Source organism: Aspergillus chevalieri, chromosome 1 (assembly GCF_016861735.1).
Source record: "Aspergillus chevalieri M1 DNA, chromosome 1, nearly complete sequence".
NCBI lineage: Eukaryota > Fungi > Ascomycota > Eurotiomycetes > Eurotiales > Aspergillaceae > Aspergillus > Aspergillus chevalieri.
Genome location: NC_057362.1, coordinates 4,231,550 through 4,251,464, shown reverse-complemented (window position 1 = coordinate 4,251,464; position 19,915 = coordinate 4,231,550). Strand labels below are relative to the sequence as shown.

Here is a 19,915-nt window from a genome sequence, read left to right as displayed (position 1 = left end):
CTCATGTATAATTTACACACTCTATCCAAACATTGTCATCTCCCATTATACTCCAAGACGGAAAGATTATAGCATGACACCCTTGTTCTGTTGCTTGGTAACCCGGTAGTTCTTCCAGATACCGATGGCGGGAATCCCCAACGCCAGAATTGCAGTGGCAGCAATGGCGCCATATTTCTGGCTAGTTCCCCAGGCGTGATTGACAGCGTTGCGCTCAGGAGAGCCCAGCGGGTATTTCTGCTGAACCAAATAACCATCACCGGATATTTTCGCCGCCTGCGACTTCATGTCGTCCGGAAGGGCTGTCTGCAATGCTTCAATAAAGACGTTATTGTAGATGGCCGTCTGGACAGCAGCGCCCATGGAGTTACCCAAGCTGCTGAAGAGGCCGATCAGAGATAGCATCATAGGCACACCTCCACGGTCAGCGGAGGCCATGACGCCCATCTCGTTACCGATGACCAGGGTGCCACCCCCAAAAGCGATGAAGATCTGGCACATGATGACATAGTTAAGATCGCCTCCGCCCTCGCCGCGGAACTTGATCAACAAGCCAGCGCCCAGAATCAAGAGTGGGAGACCAAAGCACAGGCAAGTGTACTTGAAGTGCTTGGTCCAGCGGATCCAGACACCGACAACAACGCCCCAGAAGCATGAGCCCACGTTGTAGATCTGCGTCATGTAGCCGGCCATGGCCGAATTCAGGTTATATACAACCATGCAGAAGTAGAGGAAATATAGATCCCAACAACTGAAGCTGAAGTTCAGGATAAGAGAGCAGATGCAGGCACCCAGGACGGTGCGCTTCTTGAGCAATTCATAATCGATAAAATGTGCCCGGGCGAAGAACTTCTCCCAAGCAGCAAATAAGAGCAAAGTGAAGAACCCAACGACGATCATGGCGATGAAAGTGGCACTGTTGTAACCGGCTCGTCCGGCACTTGTCAAACTGAACGGCAGGAGAAGAAGGACCCAGCCAGCCATCAAGATAAGGGCACCGATAACTGATCATATTAGTATTTCTTTTTCTTTTTCAGCAAAAGACGAAAGATGCTGCATACCATCAAATTGATGAAAATAATGCACGATTGACTGGATAACGGACCGACCGCTACGCTCTTGCGTATATATGCCCAGCTTCATTCCTTTCTTCTCATAGTACTTGAACGCGATACCAAGAGGCAGGAAGACAAAAGGCATGATGATGCAGAACGCACCATAGGCCCAGCGCCATCCCCCCGTGCGCTCTACAAACGAGTTCCCCGCCAGCGGACCAGTAAACGCGGTGCAAATGAAAGGCGTAGACGCAAAGGCAAGAGTGAACGCTCGGTTTCGCAGACCAGACGTGTCGGCGACGAAAATTTGTAGAATGAGATATATCGCATCATATCCCACCAGGAAGAGCACATAGCCAGCTGCATAGGAGGAAGGACCATTGCAGGCAGCCAAGATAATCATACCTACAAGGTATACTATGACGGAGGCGCACAAGCCTTCAGCACGGCCCCAGAGGTTCAGGGTTTTGGCGACGGGCAGCTTGATCACACCACCGATGATGGTAGACAGGATGTTGGCAGTGCCAACTGCAGGGGCGGCCGAAAACCCGGCGAAGGCTCTGGCTTGGGCAATACCACTGATCGAGAACTGCAGGGCCAACATAAAGAACGATACCCAGATCCTATACTTGTCCCATAAAAGTAAGCCATGTCTCATGATACGACAGACAGGAAAAGAAGAAAAAGAAGAAAACAAACGGAAACTCACCATGCATAAATACCAATGAGCGCCTTTTTACTCCATACCAACGCAGCAGCTTCAGCTTTTTGCACACCCAAATCAGCGCCCTCAGTAACCTGGTCTGGGTGCAACTCGATTTCTCTCTCCGCCCGTGCCTCCAAACTTGATCGGTCATTTGAATCACTGTCTGGGTTTTTCGGTTCGCTTTCCCTGGGCTGCTGATCTTGATGCTCTGTGACCTCAAGACCGGACGCCACAATAGTGTTATTGCGGCCTCGAACCAAATCAAGGACACCCATGATGTGCGGCCAGGTGCAGATGTAGATGTCACTTTTCTTAATTAATGCGATCCGATTCCCCGAGAATGGAAGAAGTTCAGAGTGAGAAGAGAAAATAATTTCTGACAGAAGCCGGGGCAAGTGATGGCGCTTAGTGTCAATCCGAAGATGACAATCCCACGCGTTGTTAAGGGGTTGTCCTTAATTTGGTCAGCGAGAATAATTAGCGATATGGGTTTACAATTCCCCAGTTGAGATGGACATAAAGCCGTGATTGGACAAGACAGAGGCCGTGGGATGGGTTCACTCGGACTATCGGACTGCCCGAGGTCCCAATTTGTGTGTATCCGTGCTTCCTACGGTCGCATACACTTTGTTTGCTATCTGATAAGATCTGATTGATTGATTGTACTGATAATCATCTCTTCCCCAGTCTTTCCGGGCAACGATGTCAGATCCGGAGGCGAATTGTATGCTTACGGGGTCTGGCGGATCGTCGACCTGGCTACCGAAACGCCGCAGTTGCAACCGGGACTGTCCGATGATTCATTGATTAGTGCATACGACAGCTGTTGATTCTTATACCATTAACCTCACGTCACACTATGCAATGCTCAACCGGTCCTATCAAATGGATCCGATGATGGAGAGTATATCCCATCGGTGAACAGGCCAAAGGGGTCAAAGATTGTTTCGATGGTCCCAGCGGTAGACACTACTCCTTTTGCCCATCACATAATCTCACTATTTCACTTCACAAGCAACTCCTCATTCTGGACGTTTAATCAGACGGAGACAAGCCCCTTTCAGGGGAACGAACAGCGGACATGACCCACAGCCCGCTGGAGAGCGCTGGGCCGTGTCTGCTGTGCATTGACAGGGGCGATGTTCTTGGGCTTTCGATTTTCTATATCCCTGAAGGCTTGACGAATTGATTGAACTAGGCACGAGCCAATGACTCTCCAGTGAAGAAGCCATGCAAGGGGTTCGATCTGATTGGAGGCACCAACACGGTTGAGTAAGATGATCGATTCTGATGGTAGGAAAGTGACAGCAACGGCAAGCAGACATCAGTTAATTGCAACCATGCGCGGGCCTTCCCGGTGTTGACTCGAGGGCCAGCAGAATATCCGAGCCAATAATATGATATGACAGTATCAACCTCAGATCCCAGAATAGAATGGCGGCGCATCGACGCCGCTCCGGAGCCCAACGTACTGGGGAGTTGAAAGTGTATGACGTGTGATACAACTAGTTAGTCGTCAGTCTTCTCACTATTCTAGCTGAACAGCTCTAACAAAGATCTCAGCTGAGACATGGAGACTCTTTTAGCCGCATCAGGACGCTTCCCCGTCCATGGAGTGAGGAACGCTAAGAAGACATGCAAGCTGGATATGGGTCCATCATTCAAGTTCCAGCAGAGGGTCATATCCATTACTTCCCGGTTTACGCAAAGTTTGCTCCATGGAAATGTGATATGTCCAGGGGGTTGATGTGAAATGTGCAGGGGGCTGACCTGAATGGACCTTTTGGGTGGACCAGTGACTCATCCAGTGACAATCGAGTTCATCATAACGCCTTGACAGGAGTCATAGGCGATCTATCTCGTGAGAGGGAATTGTCAGGTCTAGGTTTAAAAAGGAGAGTATAAAGGGGTCGATAATTGTCCGAGTTGTTAAGAGTCATTCATCAAAGCCATTCACCAGATCAAACAAATCTCCCAGGAGACCTTACATCATCTCGTTATTCTCCAACACGCTGAACCCAAGCCAAGATGTCAAAGAAACTTGCCTTGTGGTCCTTCGAGGGAAAGGATCATAACCTAGAGTCCCTCGATTCGATGCCCCATCCAGACCATGGCCATGGGGGCGAAGGCGAAAAAGCGGAATCGATTTTTATGGATAACAAGGATCATCGTGAGCAGGTCCCTGAAGCTCAGTTCGCAGACGGTGGAACATATCGCTGTAAGTTGAACTTTTTTTCTTAATGTCCATTAGCAACAACAGCTGATGCTTTCCCCAAGCCATCGTCAAGATTCAGAGCCTCCTTCCTAGGACCGATCGGCACCTTGGTCGGCACGGCTGCGGGAGGAGTGCTCGGTGCCCTCTCCAGGCCGGAATCTTTTGATACCCACGAAAAAGAGAAAGAAGAGATCTACGAGACCGCTGCCCAGCGAGCCCTCCTTCTACCTTGCAATCCATCATCCGGCTGGACAGGTCCAGAGAGTTGGGTCAAGTCTTCAACAAGATGAAAGAGATTTGGAAGGAGAACCATGTGAAGGAAGTAGGCAACCTTCACTGTCTACTCAACCCAGTGCTTGCAGACAGCGTATTCCGCCTTGCTATTCAGAATTGGTATAAGGGGGTCGATCCCGACCCGGAATCCGAACCCGTCGAGTTCGGAAACCCAGAGTCCGAGGTTAACTCCGATAGGGCTGAATTTATCAGTGAACTCTTTGAGAAGAGCAAGGAGGAGTCTTTTAAGGATTGGATCGGCCCTCTTATGAAGCAGGCGATTATCAAGGCAAAACCACTTGTTTTTCAGACCCTCAAAAAGACTATTGATAAGATCATTAAGCAAATTGGAGAAGACAGTCCGAGGGTTTCCTGAGCAAGAAGGCACAGTCGAATCGGTTCTTGAACGTGCAATGCTTGCAGACTGTGCTCTTCAGGCTGTAGAGAAGCTCCCTAAGGCTACACTCCAGAAGCTGAAGCTCTTTCCCAACCATGACGGAGAGGAAGAGGGCATAATTGACTTTATTAAGACACACCCAGAGAATTGGCCCCATCGTTCTCAAGTACGGCAAACAAGCAATCAAGAAGGGTCTCCCACTGCTTCTTCGCGAGCTTGAAAAGCAACTCGAAGACAAGGACAAGGCAAAGGGTACACTTAGTGCACTTAACAGGAAGGTTTTCATGAATAATCAGGCCCATACTTCAATACTTCGATCAATACTGCAGCACGTCAAGAACCCACCAAGTTGAGTAATGGCGCTAGTATTTGGGACCCAACGTGCGACAACCCCGATGCCCTTTTCCTGAGCCAGAACCTCCGGTATCTCCCGATTCGAAATAGAAATAGCATGGATGGATTCTTCTTTGAATCAAACACCTACTCAACGCTGGACTTGGTGGTTAGCAAGCCTGGGAAGAGAGTTTGTTTCAACGATGATCAAGATGTTATTACTAGTTTAGGTCGATAGCTCGGAATATTTACAATGCATTGATTACTGTGGCTTATGCATATTTGTTCGACAAGTGTCTCGAGGGCGAGATGGAATGGAAGTTCTACAGGTTCAAAGAAAGTTATATTACTGCTTTGTTTCCCGACAGACAGGACGATCATATCGGCCAAGGAGACCAAAGAAGCAGGTAGAAGAAGGATTTATTTCTCTGTCAACTTATTCTTCTGTTTCTTAGTAGTAGAGACACTGTAAACTACTGGCACATCTGAGCAGGAAAGGATTCAGAAGATCGAGTGGACAATGTAAGACCATGTTTCTTGGTAGGGCTTGTGACCCGTTCGAGAAATATGCCGATGCAATGAATTGTTTTCTATTAGGTGACACCGTTACTGTGTATGAGACGAGTCCAATTGGTTGAGATCTTGTGTCACGGGCTCGGAATAGTAGATAGGGCCCTGGTGTGAAAGCTAACACCAGATGCCATTAATATAGGGTCCTCGACGACATCTTTGTCAACTAGGGAGGAACACATAATGAGGAAACTCCTAAATCTATAAGCTGTCCCGTCGAGTGAAAGGTGGCCATCAATAATCGGATTTGGCAAAAGACTCCGGATAAGACCTGGTCTTCAAGCCTGATGCGTACTGGCAGCTGGTAACAAATAAAAGAGAAGGCTGAACATATTGTGCGCTATACGTATAAAAAAAAAAACGAAAAATGTATGGCTTCTTTGAGTTGTGCTCAAATTCGCCTAGCACAAGATATTGGCGATTGATATGATTGGGCACCTGTTATGGCTCAGCGACTTAGCGCTGCTATTGACAAACGATGTGGCAAACGATGCCATACAGACAATCAAGACAAACGGTGGCTTAGCGACACTGCACAACCCCTATTGATTCTTTATCTAAATTGGCTTTTCTCCTTCTTTCCTTTTCTCCTCCAGATTCGATATTCTCTTTTATCTACTAGCTACCGAGCCCGTGACAGCACCATTGCGTACTTTTGTGGTTCGTTTTTCACAACGCGGGGTAGCTAAAATCAATTGATAAACGCTTTAAGTGTCTTACAATACCTCATACAAAGGACTTATTCGATCTGTGTTGCCATGACATGGTGTGGGATTTGCAGCCGTTCATTTGGCAGCGAGGAGGCCCTCGACCAGCATATCCGGGACTCGCCCGCGCATGGTCTGTCATATGATTGTGGGATCTGCAACCGTTGTTTGGCAGCCAGGAGATCCTTGACCAACATACTCGGTACTGGCATTGGCTCCAACCAAGCACTTACCGACCATAGGAAAGCGCCTGGCCAGGCCATATAGGCTATAACAGCTGATGCCACCAATTCCGAGATTGCTCATCTTCTCTTCAGAACTCTTATCGATGCCTTCGCTCCGAATAGTGGGAAGCCGAAATACTTGCGTCTCAATGTCAACAAGCCTATCCGTAAAGCTATCGATGGCAAAAGCTCGAAGACTATGAGAAAGTGGTGGACTTGGATGATAGTGGAGCTGCTAAAGTATTGGAGGATGGCGCTGAAGAGTATATCGAAGAGGTCAATGCTGACATCCAGAAGTGTATCGATGCCATTCTGGATAAGCATTAGGTTTCTTGATTTGCTCCTTTTGGTAAACTCTACTTATATTTGCCATTATACCCAAGGAAGATTGAACATGTCCATTTGACGAGCTTGAGATTCTCTTTGCTTTAATATGTTAATCAGTATCAACTCGACTACGGCGCATATTCATGTTGCTCATCGCACGTATTTGCATTCATTGTATCGTTCTGCGGCATGTGAATCATCCGTGTCAAGAAGCTAGAGTTATATTTGTCTTTCAGTTCCGTTTATGTGGCGCTGGTAGACCTCAATTGATAAATTCCTACTCCTATTTTTTATCTCTTCTCGAGAATTCCAACCACAGCGGCGCCGCGACCAGCGTAAATGCATCCACTTTACCATCCAGGAAAGTCTTTTCAGATTGCCCAGGCGCGAAAGAAATGTTGAACCGTGACAGCAGGTCTGCAGTGACGCGACGAATCTCCATCAGTGCCAGACGTCGCCCGACACAGGCGTATGATCCTATACTCATCAGCTTATACTCAAAATAACCGTGCGTAATAAGACACAAACCAGTCAAAAAAGGAATAAAGTTGGAACGATCCTTGACCAACTCCGGCTGCGTCGTCCATCTCTTGGGAATGAATTCATCTGGATGGTCAAAGGCACGTGGATCTAGGCATTTATTAGTAAGCAGTCCATTTAAATTAGGATCAGGGAGTACTTGCCTTGGAAGACAGTGTGAAGTGGAACTTGAACGAGTGTATGGCCTGGTATGTACGTCTCACCGACTGTGATACCTTCCGCGGGAGTAAGGCGTTGGACACCAGACGGGACGGCAGGGTGAAGACGGAGAGATTCATGGATGATGGCATCAAGTAAGTCAAGTTCGGCGAGGGAGTCGTCGTTGTGGTTGGAGAGTGCGTCTAGCTGTCGTTGGAGCTCTTCAGTGAGTTTCTTATTCCGGGCAAGATGGAAGAATAGATGAGTCATGGTAGCGGAGGTCGTGTCACTAGCTGAATTAGCATGTATAGGATAGTATCTATAGGCTATGTTTGAGGGTTACTTACCTCCCCGCCACAACAATCAAATACCCATCACCATGGAGGTTGAGCGTATCCTGCTGAGTCCGAGGCCCCTTGAGATACTCATCAAGGATCCAGGCGAAAACATCCCGACGATCTCCTTCTTTCCATGACTGAATGCAATTAGCGGATGCCTTTCAGTCAAATTTTGAGAAGATAACTACCTCAATTCGCTCCGTCATGCGATCCTCAATCCACTTCCAAAATGCCAGATGGTTAGCATTCACCAGCGGTGTCTTCGCAAACAATGGAAACAACCAGGGCTGGTGTTTGAGATAGCCAATCACACCCATATCAGTGCGAATTGTCCGGAGGAAATATGATTCCTTTCCATCACGGATCATATCAAAAGTTTTGCCAAATGCTAGATTGCCCATCACGTCGAAGGCATAGTAACTCAGCCATCGTGTGATGTCAATGGGCTGGTCAAGGTCGCGGTCAATCACATTGGCCAATTGATTCGAGTACATTTGCACAACGGGCTCGTAAGCGTGGAGGGCTAAAAGGGTTAGTTTGCTATACAGTGATTGCTTTATCCATAGACTCACCCTTAGTACTAAACCCCCGATCCCAGACCCTCCGTCGACGGGCGTGGACCTGTTTATCGCGCGAGAATGACAAAGAAACACGCGGGTCGAGCAGTGTATACCATGGTCCTTTGGTAACGGGTGATGCATTGCTGTAAATTGCTTTGACGGCGTCCGGATGGGTGATAGATAGCTCGGAGGGGCCTGTCAAGTTAATATTATGATGACTGCATTCAAGGAAGACATGATTACTCACCCACGCGTACAATGTCACCATATTCCCGGTGCAGAGCCTGTACCTCTTCATACAGATGCAAGTTCTTGGCCGACAGCCTCGTAAGGTAGAAATTGGACAGTCGTGCCAGGAATGGCCCGGGGAATTGGCATAGACGGTGGAAAAACCCACGGTAGACGAGCATGCTACTGTACAGCCCGAGTAGGTAGTAACCTCCAAGCTTGCAGATCAAAAGCGGCGAACAGCTTTGGATAATGCCATACTGTGCGCCTGCATTACCGATTGACAGCAAGAGCAGGTGGCACATGACAACAGAAGGCGATGATGTATCCCATTCTCCATGGCGAAAGACCAACAAGTGAAGGGAAATGCCTGTAACCACAGCAAGAGATGCCAGCGTATTGTCCATCTCGAGGTGATTCGGGATCACTTAGAGAAACGACACTTCAAACAGAACAAAAGTCAGAGCTGGGTCATCCAAAGAAAAATTGTAGGAGGATACCTTAGCCCTCGGCTCCAGAGAACTAAAGGCGACAAATCAGTTGTGGATTTTAGGTCAGCCAGCCACAACAGAAAAAAGAGAAAATTTGACAGTGGGAGCTGAGCGATGGAAAGTCGGTGTAAATTCTATGGTTCTATACATATGTGCATGGAGTATAGATTGGCACGAATATACCTCATCAGGCCAACATATAAAACTCTGTAGCATGCTCATAATCCCACCCACCCAATTCGATTTATGAATCGTGAATACAAATACGCAGTACAATATGGCTGCCTCAACCACTCTGGAAACCCGCTTGTTCATCAATGGAAGGGTATGTGCGGGGTAAATGCACTCCAAAGCTGAATCACTAACAAAAATTCAGTATGTCGACGCCAATTCCACAACTCGCCTCACCTGTCACAGCACCGTGAACGATGAAGAGATCGCCTCCGTTCATGTCGCCAATATTACCGATGTGGATGCCGCTGTGGACGCCGCTCAAGCAGCGTTCCCTGCTTGGTCACGACTGGACCCAGGCGAACGCGCTAAAGTGCTGCTCCGCTTTGCAGACCTGCTCGAGGAGCACGTTTCTGAAATCGCGTATCTTGAGGCTTTGTGCAATGTCAAGCCCGTGCGTCTCTTTCGCGAATACGAACTGCCCCAGGCGGTTGAGATCTTCCGATGTAGGCTTGCCTTATATTGCCTCAGTTTTGATAATGTACTAATGATACGGTCTAGACTATGCTGGGTGGTGTGGAAAACTCAGTGGAGAATCCTTTCCCGTGAGCAAAGGCTTTCTGAAGATTGTGCAACGAGAGCCGCTTGGGGTTTGCGCGGGCGTCACGGCATTCAATGCGCCGATCATGGGAATGGCGATGAAGGCGGCTCCAAGTCTCGCAGCTGAAAACACAATTATTCTCAAGGCGAGCGAGAAGTCTCCACTATCCACCCTGTATCTTGGGAAGCTTGCCACCGCCGCTGGAGTCCCATCAGGCGTGATGAATCTCCTCTCCGGCGATGGTGTTACCGGAAGCCTGCTAGCATCCCACATGGGTATCAACAAGATCTCCTTCACCGGCAGCGTGGGCACAGGACGCAAGATTGCCCAGGCAGCCCCACAGAGCAATTTTAAGCGAGTCTCCCTTGAGATGGGTGGCAAGAGTCCCAGCATTATCTTTCCAGACGCTGATCTAGACGAGGCAGTCAGTTGGTGTGTCAGAGGCATTCTTGTCCTGGCGGGACAGGTCTGCTTTGCCAGCTCTCGTGTATACGTGCACGAATCAATCAGGGAGGATGTGATCTCCCGGATGAAGGCCGCTTTTGCGGAAATCTCCGCTGTTGCGGGGAATCCTCTTGACGACGCGACTGAGTACCCCCCTTTGGTGGACCAGGCGCACTACCAGCGAGTAGCGAGCATGATTGAGCAAGGCAAGGCGGAAGCCACCTTAGTTGCTGGTGGAAATCGCCTGTTCAGCAAGGTGGGGCTGCCAGGTCATCGCTTCTCCTCAAACTTTAAGTTACTGACTCCTTCCCTAGGGTAACTGGATGCAGCCTAGTATCTTTGTGGACCCAAGTCCCAACGCAGCCATCAATGACGAAGAGGTCTTCGGTCCTGTGGTGGTGATCTCCGGGTTCATGGAGGAAAAGGAGGTCGTGGCTCTCGCTAACGATACTCCATTTGGATTATCTGGCGCGGTGTTTACGCAGAATCTGCAGCGTGGATTGCGGGTGGCGGGTGCCATTACTAGTGGAACGGTGTGCATTAATTGCTGTGCCATGTTGGATACGCAGGTGCCATTTCGTGGTTGGGGTCATAGTGGAGTGGGATCGGAGCTGGGCAAGGAGGGATTGCTGGAATACACACAGACGAAGACGGTGTTTGTGAGGTAGGTGAATCCAATCTAAATCGTTGAGGCTGGCTGACCTGTGGAGGATGGGTGAAAGTGGAGTGTAGAAACCGAGTGCAAGTGGATATTTCTTCAACTGGTCATGTACAGTCGTAAAAAACTCATGGTATCTATCTCTGAACAATACCATTGGCTTGAATAGCTCGAAGTGGGGCCCATAGCATCGACCTGGTGAATTCTGAATGTGACAAATAGTAGTACACCATACAATGAAAATACATGAGGATCAAAGTTCAATATATTATGCATCGGCTAACACAAGTCAAACGCTAGCAGAAGTCCCTGGCCAATGGTGTCTCAGTGCCTGGGGACAAAATGGAAAATTTTATTGGCTTGGAATCAAACCGATATCGCCCAAGTCTAATAATCTATCGCTGACGCTCATACATGACTGCCACCAAATCATCAAAAATTCCCCTGTTCAGACCCATGCTACCTATCTGCGTGATCTCTTCCTGCACAGTTGCATGTGCCGTCTTCGCATACTCCTGGTAAATCCGTGGAATCTGGAGGTCGGTCAAAACGTTGAGGACTTTCTTGACCTTAATGGGATTGTCACGGCCGTAGTTATCCTGTAGAATCGCCCACTGCGCCGGACTCGCCCGTACCAGCGCCTGTGTGATAGGCCACGTGCATTTTCCATCCTTAATATCGCGGCCAATTTCCTTGCCAAAACAGTGCAGCGTTCCAAAGCAGTCAAGATAATCGTCGTGGTACTGGTAGTCGCGGCCCAGGGGGATAGCGATCTTGCGGGTTTGCTCGATCGTCTCGGGCGTGGCAGCCCCTCCCAAATACAGACCCAGAAGGATGGGCGCATAGACAGTGTAAAAGGCAGTCTTGCTCTCGGCGATACGCTCACATTTGGCCACTGTAAACTTGCTCAGATCCACCTTGTCGCGCCGGGCGCTGATGAGATCCAGCATCTGACCTAGTTCCGTTTGAACGGTGGTCTCGTGGAAGAGTTCGACCAGGTTGGCGTAGTAAGGTAGGTGACCAAAGTATTGGCGCAGCAGGACGTACAACGTGCACTTAAGAAGACAGGCATCATTGATAGCAATCATGCCCACGTCCGGCACCATATGCCACGAAGGCCGGTCACGACGGTACTCGTCGCCATCCTCGATATCGTCGGCGACCAGGAGGGATGCTTGAAGCAGTTCGATCAGCCAGCCCAGCTTGGCGGCCTGCTCGTACTCATCTTTGGTGGGTTCACGGCCTAGAACGTGAGCGTAAGTGTTTATGACAGCCATGCCACGGAGACATTTTCCGCCAAGGACATTGTATTCCAAATTCTGAAGAGGTTAGACTCGAAGGAATTATAGCTGAAGACTAAACAGACCTTTCGTAGCCATTCGATTCCTTCGTTTGGGGTGTTGTATCCTTTGGCATGTTCCAGCATGTCCTGGACCAGTATAGGGTAGACGGATTCAAATCGAACTCTGTCCAAGTAGGCCATTTTTGTCCAAGTATTTGAAGATTAATAGATGGGCTAATTTCTGTCTGGCAAAAAATAGGTTTTATATGTGTCCAGAAGCAAGTAGTGGGTCATTGGGAGGCAGCGCTGAAGCGTGGCTGAAGCTGAACATTCAGCTAGAGAGTCTATTTCACCAGTACCGCTCACTGCATATCTCCCTCTCGTCTTGCTTCCCCTCGTTTTGCTCTTCCAATCTTGTATCATCCTTCAATTACCCCGTCTTGCCTCCATGATTGCTGGTCTTTCCAATTTTCGCGATGTCGGTGGCCTTCCCACACGAGCCGGCACCGTCCGACGGAACAGACTCTTCCGCAGTGCTCAGCCAGGACAGATCACCCCTGGAGGTACAGAGAGCCTCCGCCAGTTAGGCATCACCACGATGTTCGACCTGCGTTCCACGGTCGAGATATCCAACTATGACTTCATGCGAGTCAAAGATATTGATGGAATCCAAAGAGTTTCTGTCCCTATCTTCACCAACTCAGACACATCGCAACAAATATTAAAACGCAGGAATTACGCTTTAGGGCAGCCAGTAACTATCCCCTTCTCTTTCTTCGCCTCCTTATCCATTCACCAATCACAGCCATACTGACATCTTAGGGCTTCAAACAAGAATACCGAGGAATTCTGAAAAATGGTGGTTCTGCATTCACTCAAATCTTAAAGCACATTCGTGATCGTCCTTCCGACGCATGTCTCATTCACTGCTCGCTTGGTAGGGATCGAACTGGAGTCTTGATAGCACTTCTTCTTGCGCTGGTAGGCGTGGATGATGAGACAATCCTCGTTGATTATGAACGGTCCGAGGAAGGATTGGCAGGCTGGAGGCCAAAGCTAGAGAAGATCTTAGTTGCGGACGATCCTTGGTTGGGGGACAATCCAGATGCCTTGAATAATATGCTCAGTGCGAGGTGAGTCTATACATATTCTTGTTTGTTGAACGTTCATACTGACAGACGAGGAAAGGGGGTCAAACCTTCGTGGGACGCTGGAGTGGATGCGTACAGAATATGGAGGACCAGAGGGGTACATTAAAGAGGTGTGCGGCCTTACCGAGGGCGATTTGCAGTTAATAAAAGCTCATCTGGTTGATGGCCCGTGAGTGTTAGATTACCGTTGTCACATAGTCGATGCCATTAGATGTTCAGTATGTCCGATAATTGTTGAGATATAGTTACATAGTTATATTCAAGTAAAAACAATTCAGTGGCGACCCCCCCCCCTCCCCCACCTTCTGAGCGAGTTTCCGCACTGCGGAAAACTTGAATCTTATATTTAACTTCACGCAAAATCGATTGATACTACTTTCAACGTTGTTCTCCCCAGCTGTCGCTGACAATGGGGGATGCAAAGAAGAAAGGGGTGGTCGGAGCCGCATCTCCGTGGCCTAACCATTTGGTACAATCATAGAGACCACGACGAAAGCGCCCATGCAGCTGCCATCCTCGCAGAAACAGCAGAACTGAGGCAAATCGCTAACCGGACCCAGGGACTGCCGCCCAGGGATCTATTCATCCGGGTTTATGAGTTCGGTCGAAGACCTCGCAACAAAGGTGCGCGACCGCGCCAGCAACAACGGCAGAGAAGACCATGATGGCCAGCAGAAAGTGCTTCGACAGATCCAAAGTATGTTTGATAAGCAGACAAAGGAGATGAAAGCCCTACAATACTCAATGCAGCCCTCAAAAGTGATCAACAGTCCCCCAGCACCTAATCTTTCTGGCCATGCGAAATCATATTGGGATGTGACTCTTGTATATATGTGGGAAAGAGTAGTTGATTGGGTGGTCGGTCGTGCTGTAGTAGTAGTAGTAGTTGCTATTTAACGTCGAAAAAGAGGTGGACCGTGCGGTAATCACGATCATATATGGCGTACAGAAGATGGAGAGTTTAATATGCGCCGAAAGGAGTAATATTGAAGTCTATGGTAACCACACATAGAACAAGTGCTTGAGTGCTTGACTATCTAAATACGTGGAACTCTCAGTGCCCCAAGCACTGGTATTGCCCCAAGAGTACTCAGGCAGACTCGAAAGCAACGCAAAAGCTATACCCAGCGCCGTGGTCAAGAGTCTGATGACGAGCAAAGCCAGTACCACCCCAATGAAGACCCAATGGAGGAAGAACTGTGATCAATGATGGATCTTAAACGAATTCGAATCCTGCAGGCCAACTGCTGGAAATCACGTGAGAAAGTGATGGTATACCTCTTTGGTGAGAAAGAGGTGCGCGACCTAAGGATCCTGGCTATCCAGGAGCCCTATATTAACAGATACACAGACCAGGTAACCACATATTCACAGATGATTGGAAATCGCTTTCACCTCCTGATCAAACCTACTAGCAGGGACACTAATGTGGCTAATATGCCACGGGTATGCCTCTTTGTTAGCAAGGCACTGGATCCGACGAAGTGGGCGATCCAGCATCATCTTGACAAGAGACAAAGGCATGGCCACAGTGTCCGTCAGATTGGTGATGTCAGCGCAATGCCAGGGGGGGAGAAGGATTAGTGGTGAGGAGCAATACAAGGGAAAGCAGACATGGGTTGAAATCCTAGCGTGGTGCATTTTATTGAGGCTGCCTTACTCAGGTTGCTCACCCATCGGCTCACCTCCTGCTCAGTGATCAATTCAGGCTGCTCAGGGCGTGCTCAGGGCGTGCTCAGTGAGCCAAAAGCAGCGAGGGGCGAGCACCAAAACGGATAGGGAAAGTCTTCAATGTGTCGAGGAAATCAAGTACGTATGTATGCAATTCTGGCATATCTTGTGTAATATCGTACGGTACATAACGAACCAAGGTCAAGGAGTCATGTCTCCATTCATGAGGCGAATCAGAAATCTTGCTCTTTGTACCGCCTCTAAGACCCATCATTGCTCCAGCTCCATGTACCATAGCTGCCTATCCGTCTTTTGGTGAAGGACACAACGGACGACCGATGGAAGGATCTATTTCTGTTTTAATATTCTGAATGGAAAATTGTGATAGCGCCCACTCCGTCTAGGGCAGAGCATTATTCGTTTTTATTTGTTAATTTATCATTATTATTATTTTTCATGAAAGTAGGCGAAAAGTAGGAAGCATCCAAAAAGAGAAAGGTCAGCTATGACTACGAAAAGATATCAGGTGAATGAATTCTTCTCTAGACTAGGTACACTTGGGTTCAAGAACGGCGCCCGGGTCTTACACTTTCTGATTGTTTCCCAAGCCCTGTGCCAAGAGGCGCCAAACTACTTTGGCTGGCGCTCCGAATGGTCCGAGCTTATGTGTTGTATTTTACAGTATCAATACAGTCAAGTCTCACTATAACGGATCACCCCTATAGCGAATTCTGGCTATAACGAGCAGATTAGGCTGTCGAGACACGTTCGTTATAGCGAGACTTTACTGTATGTTCCATTACCACAATCATGGCCACAAATTTATCCAAAGTTCGACAGGAGCGGTCAAGCGACCGTACCAATGTGATTGGACGGGCTTGACGGCTACTTGGGCCGAGTCAGCCAGCAGAACCCATGAACCGTGGATGTGTCGTTCAGCAATTGTGGTCTACTGTTAGATTCTCTTATTAGAATAATGTATGGTTTCATGGTGAGATTTTCGCATGCATTCAGTTTTTCTCTAGACTGGAGATGATTCCGTAGTACGCATAGGCATGGTAAAAATGTCAAGGTCAATGATTAGTTAGTGACCATGTCCCCGCCTTCAGCTGCGCCAACACATCAGGGACCAATCTCAAAATCAAAGCAAGACCACGTCCACACCTGTTGAGAGACTGAATGTCCAACAAGTAACCATAAAAACTCTTTTTTATTCTTCTTGTGGAAGTGGACAGTCCAAAAACATTTTGAGATGCATCATTTGAAAAAGCTATTCAACCATGGTAAAGAGCAGAAAGGCAGTGGCCCCAACAGACCCAAGAAGGCCCAAAGCGCAAATCACCCGCCTCATCAACACAAGATTCAAGCAGACGACTGGGTGTCTAGATCCTCAGTATCAATACCAGCTCACCAACCCAACATAACAAAGATCAAGGGCTCTCCTCCCCCTCGAGACTTGTGGAAATCCGCCTATGATAAGCTCGACCAGAAGGAACAAGATATATTGTCAAAAATACCAGTTCTTACCCAACCAGGAATTGAGGAGAAGAAGCATAAAACAAAAGCTATCATTGACAAAGTTGTTGAGACGACAAAAGAGCAGTATGAGAAATACCAAGAGGGTGGTCTAAAAATTCAGAGGTCAACAGGCAATGATATTGACCTGAGGAAACTATCTCACAAGATAATCAATGCTGCGTTCTCCTTCAAGGAGATCATAAGCACTGTTGTTGGCTTTGATCCTACTCATCATGCAGCAAGCGCTTGGGCAGTTGTCTCAATTGGACTGACTGTAAGTCGTCACAAACATGCTTTTAAGAAATTGTAACTGACATGCACTTTTAATATAGATGGCCAAGAACAGTTCCGACCTGCATGATGCTTTATTTCAGTCTTCAGAGTACATGGCAGACATCCTTGCACGACATGCCTATATTGAAGAAAAGTTCTACCACCAATCTGGGGATTCTGGGCAGAATGCCCAGACTGGGCATGCCCTTGTTAAAGTTTACAAAGCGATTCTTCAGTATGCTGCAAAAGTGTTGGCCGCTCAAGACTCTAATGTTGGAAAGTGGATGCTGGACAGTGTTACTGGCATTACCAACCAAGATCTCATGGAGCTCAAGAAGTCTGTCAAAGACCAAGAGCAGGAGTTGCATCACTGTGTTGAACGTGAACAACATTTGCATCATAATGAACAAGCAGAGCAGCTTCTGACCCAAGGGGACCAAATAATGCGTTCCTTTCAAGCTCTCATCCAGAAGTTCAATTTACCTATTGCTGAAGGAGCATCTTATGACTCATTTGATAATCAACATGGAGAGAAGTGCCTTCCAGGGACCAGAAAGGAGCTTCATTGCCAGATTGCAAACTGGGCTGAAGAATTAGACAGTGAAGTTATATTCTGGTTGAATGGCATGGCAGGGACTGGAAAGTCCACCATTGCCCGGACAGTTGCACAGTCCTTTGATGAGAAGGGGCTCCTTGGGGCTAGCTTCTTCTTCAAACAGGGCGAAGCAGATCGGGGCAATGCCAAAAGATTTATATCAACCATCACAAGACAATTAATGACCAGTAACCGGGAACTAGCACATGGCATCTCAACAGCAATTGAGGATGATCCAGATCTTTCAACAAAAGCTCTCAGTCAACAATTTGACAAACTTCTCCTTCAGCCACTACTCAACTTAGAACTGAATGAGACTACATCTATGGTGATTGTGATTGACGCATTGGATGAGTGTGAAAAAGAAGGCGACATCAGGGTTATACTGCAGCTTTTGCCACAGTTGCGAAAAATCAAATCCATACGTCTGCATGTATTCCTGACAAGCCGACCAGAGCTTCCTATTCATCATGGTCTCAAGCAAAGTGATGATCATCAGGACCTAGTCCTTCATGAGCTTCCCAGTCCAGTGATTGAACATGACATACGTCTCTTCCTGGAGAACAGGTTTTCAACAATCAGCAAAAACAGAGAGATAAGAGACTGGCCTGGGAAAGAAACTATAGATGCATTGGTCAAGATGTCTTCTCCATTATTTATATTTGCAGCCACAATATGCCGCTTCATTGAGGAGGATTATGAGGTCCCAGAAGATCGTCTTGATGCAGTTTTCCAATATCCAGCATTGACATCTTCATCCCAGATGGAGAGGATTTACCTACCAGTATTGAACCATCATGTTAGCAAGTCGAGTGGGCTTATGAAGGACTTCCAGGATATAGTTGGAGTTATCATTCTTCTTGCTGCTCCACTCTCAGTTAAGGCTCTCTCACAGCTCATTGATATTTCAGAAAAAAAAGCCATTGCTCGATTGAGTGCATTCCACTCAGTCCTTAATGTCCCAGGAGATTTTGATACACCAGTTCGCATTCTGCATTTATCATTCCGGGAATTCCTTATTAACACAAAAAGTGACTTCCATGTGAATGAGACACAGACACACAAAAAAATAATGTTGCAGTGCCTCCGCATCATGAACTCCAGATTAAAACACAACATTTGCAGTCTATCAAGCTATGGAACATGTAACGGGCTAGGCCCGAAAGGCACCTCGAACCATAAATGGTTCTCGATTGAAGCTATTCACAAGAGCGTGCCGAAGTCAGGTGATCGTAGATCACCTGATCACGAGTATATAAATCCACCGCCAGCGTGTCTTTCTTTCTTTCTTTCTTTCCTTTCCCCAACGAGTTCTTTTGTACATATCTATATATTAGATAGCAAGGCTTCGGCCCATTACATTAGAACTCGTTCGCCCTCATCTATCTACTTATTTATTGAACAACGGATTACGCATCGGATTGAACGCGCAACGGATCGTACATCGCACACTGGACACACTGGACACACTGGACACACTGGAAACACTGGACACACTGGACACATTGAACGATTGGACATACCGGATAACTGGATACATTGGACATCGGATATCAGACATCGAAATTCACGGATAGTTGAGCTATTTACAAACAAATCAATAGTCAAGTCAGTCATATGACCACATTTTCAGCGGAAATCAGCGACCACGAGTCAAACGACCAAACCGACGGCAACATGGGAGACAATATACACTCAGGAGGGACCACCACTCCTGTCCCACAAGATCTTGTCGCAGTTATTGCAGGACTTCAACGACAACTGCAACAAATGGAAGAACGGCGGATTGAAGATCTTCGTCGTCTCAAAGAAGAGTTGACGAGCCCACCCAGAGAGCCCTTGCCACAACCGACTATTGAAGAGATAGCCCCCCAACCAATGGCGGACCCTGTTAGGAGACCTCGACCCAAGCTGACAGACCCAGAAGTCTTTGATGGTCGAAACCGAAGTCTCTACCGTCCGTTTCGAAGCAAGCTGCGCGCTAAACTTGAGGTCGATAAAGAAGCCTTGGGCAATGCCTATGATCGTATGTGGTATGCTTTTGGCCGTCTAACAGATGGGGCTGCTATGCAGGTGCTGCCCTGGATGGAGCGGTTTGCTAAGAAAGGAGCTACTGAGAGCCAGCTGGACGGAATGCTTGATCAAATGGACTTCATCTTTCTGGACCGGAATCTGGAGGAGAAGGCTGTACGAGACCTTGCAAGCTTGAAACAGAACAACAAGCCCTTCACAGTCTTTCTCACTGAGTTCAACCGACTACTCATGGAAGCTGATGGCCATAACTGGCCTGAAAACACAAAAAGGTCCTACCTAGACAATGCATTAAACCGTGAGATGAACACACGCCTTGAAACTGTTGAAAAGAAAAATGGATTTGAAGACTATTGCCGCCAGCTACAGCAGATTGCGGACCGGATGGAGAAGAACCAATTGCGGTACTCACGGAACA

At 47.8% G+C, this 19,915-nt stretch overlaps 7 protein-coding genes across 7 annotated transcripts; 4 read left to right on the top strand and 3 right to left on the bottom strand.

Annotated features, from left to right (window-relative positions):
* Nucleotides 1–66: 66 nt before the first annotated feature.
* SIT2_1 (siderochrome iron transporter 2) lies at nucleotides 67–2,036 on the bottom strand (the record flags this gene model as incomplete). Its single annotated transcript, XM_043276036.1, has 3 exons — nucleotides 67–1,004; nucleotides 1,062–1,678; nucleotides 1,765–2,036. 3 exons carry the CDS (start codon nucleotides 2,034–2,036, stop codon nucleotides 67–69), a joined length of 1,827 nt encoding a protein of 608 aa, XP_043132584.1.
* Nucleotides 2,037–3,789: 1,753 nt separating this feature from the next.
* ACHE_11463A (uncharacterized protein) lies at nucleotides 3,790–4,142 on the top strand (the record flags this gene model as incomplete). Its single annotated transcript, XM_043276035.1, has 2 exons — nucleotides 3,790–3,979; nucleotides 4,039–4,142. 2 exons carry the CDS (start codon nucleotides 3,790–3,792, stop codon nucleotides 4,140–4,142), a joined length of 294 nt encoding a protein of 97 aa, XP_043132583.1.
* Nucleotides 4,143–4,262: 120 nt separating this feature from the next.
* Nucleotides 4,263–4,625, top strand: ACHE_11462A (uncharacterized protein; the record flags this gene model as incomplete). Its single annotated transcript, XM_043276034.1, has 1 exon — nucleotides 4,263–4,625. The coding sequence occupies one exon, from the start codon at nucleotides 4,263–4,265 to the stop codon at nucleotides 4,623–4,625; it is 363 nt and encodes a 120-aa protein (XP_043132582.1).
* Nucleotides 4,626–7,090: 2,465 nt separating this feature from the next.
* ACHE_11461S (cytochrome P450) lies at nucleotides 7,091–8,916 on the bottom strand (the record flags this gene model as incomplete). Its single annotated transcript, XM_043276033.1, has 7 exons — nucleotides 7,091–7,284; nucleotides 7,336–7,437; nucleotides 7,551–7,774; nucleotides 7,833–7,960; nucleotides 8,012–8,346; nucleotides 8,396–8,578; nucleotides 8,631–8,916. 7 exons carry the CDS (start codon nucleotides 8,914–8,916, stop codon nucleotides 7,091–7,093), a joined length of 1,452 nt encoding a protein of 483 aa, XP_043132581.1.
* Nucleotides 8,917–9,379: 463 nt separating this feature from the next.
* ACHE_11460A (aldehyde dehydrogenase family protein) lies at nucleotides 9,380–10,986 on the top strand (the record flags this gene model as incomplete). Its single annotated transcript, XM_043276032.1, has 4 exons — nucleotides 9,380–9,427; nucleotides 9,479–9,779; nucleotides 9,835–10,574; nucleotides 10,633–10,986. The coding sequence occupies 4 exons, from the start codon at nucleotides 9,380–9,382 to the stop codon at nucleotides 10,984–10,986; spliced, it is 1,443 nt and encodes a 480-aa protein (XP_043132580.1).
* A 385-nt stretch (nucleotides 10,987–11,371) lies between these two features.
* ERG20_1 (FPP/GGPP synthase family protein) lies at nucleotides 11,372–12,459 on the bottom strand (the record flags this gene model as incomplete). Its single annotated transcript, XM_043276030.1, has 2 exons — nucleotides 11,372–12,295; nucleotides 12,343–12,459. 2 exons carry the CDS (start codon nucleotides 12,457–12,459, stop codon nucleotides 11,372–11,374), a joined length of 1,041 nt encoding a protein of 346 aa, XP_043132579.1.
* A 247-nt stretch (nucleotides 12,460–12,706) lies between these two features.
* Nucleotides 12,707–13,582, top strand: ACHE_11458A (tyrosine-protein phosphatase; the record flags this gene model as incomplete). Its single annotated transcript, XM_043276029.1, has 3 exons — nucleotides 12,707–13,012; nucleotides 13,081–13,391; nucleotides 13,447–13,582. The coding sequence occupies 3 exons, from the start codon at nucleotides 12,707–12,709 to the stop codon at nucleotides 13,580–13,582; spliced, it is 753 nt and encodes a 250-aa protein (XP_043132578.1).
* Nucleotides 13,583–19,915: the final 6,333 nt, after the last annotated feature.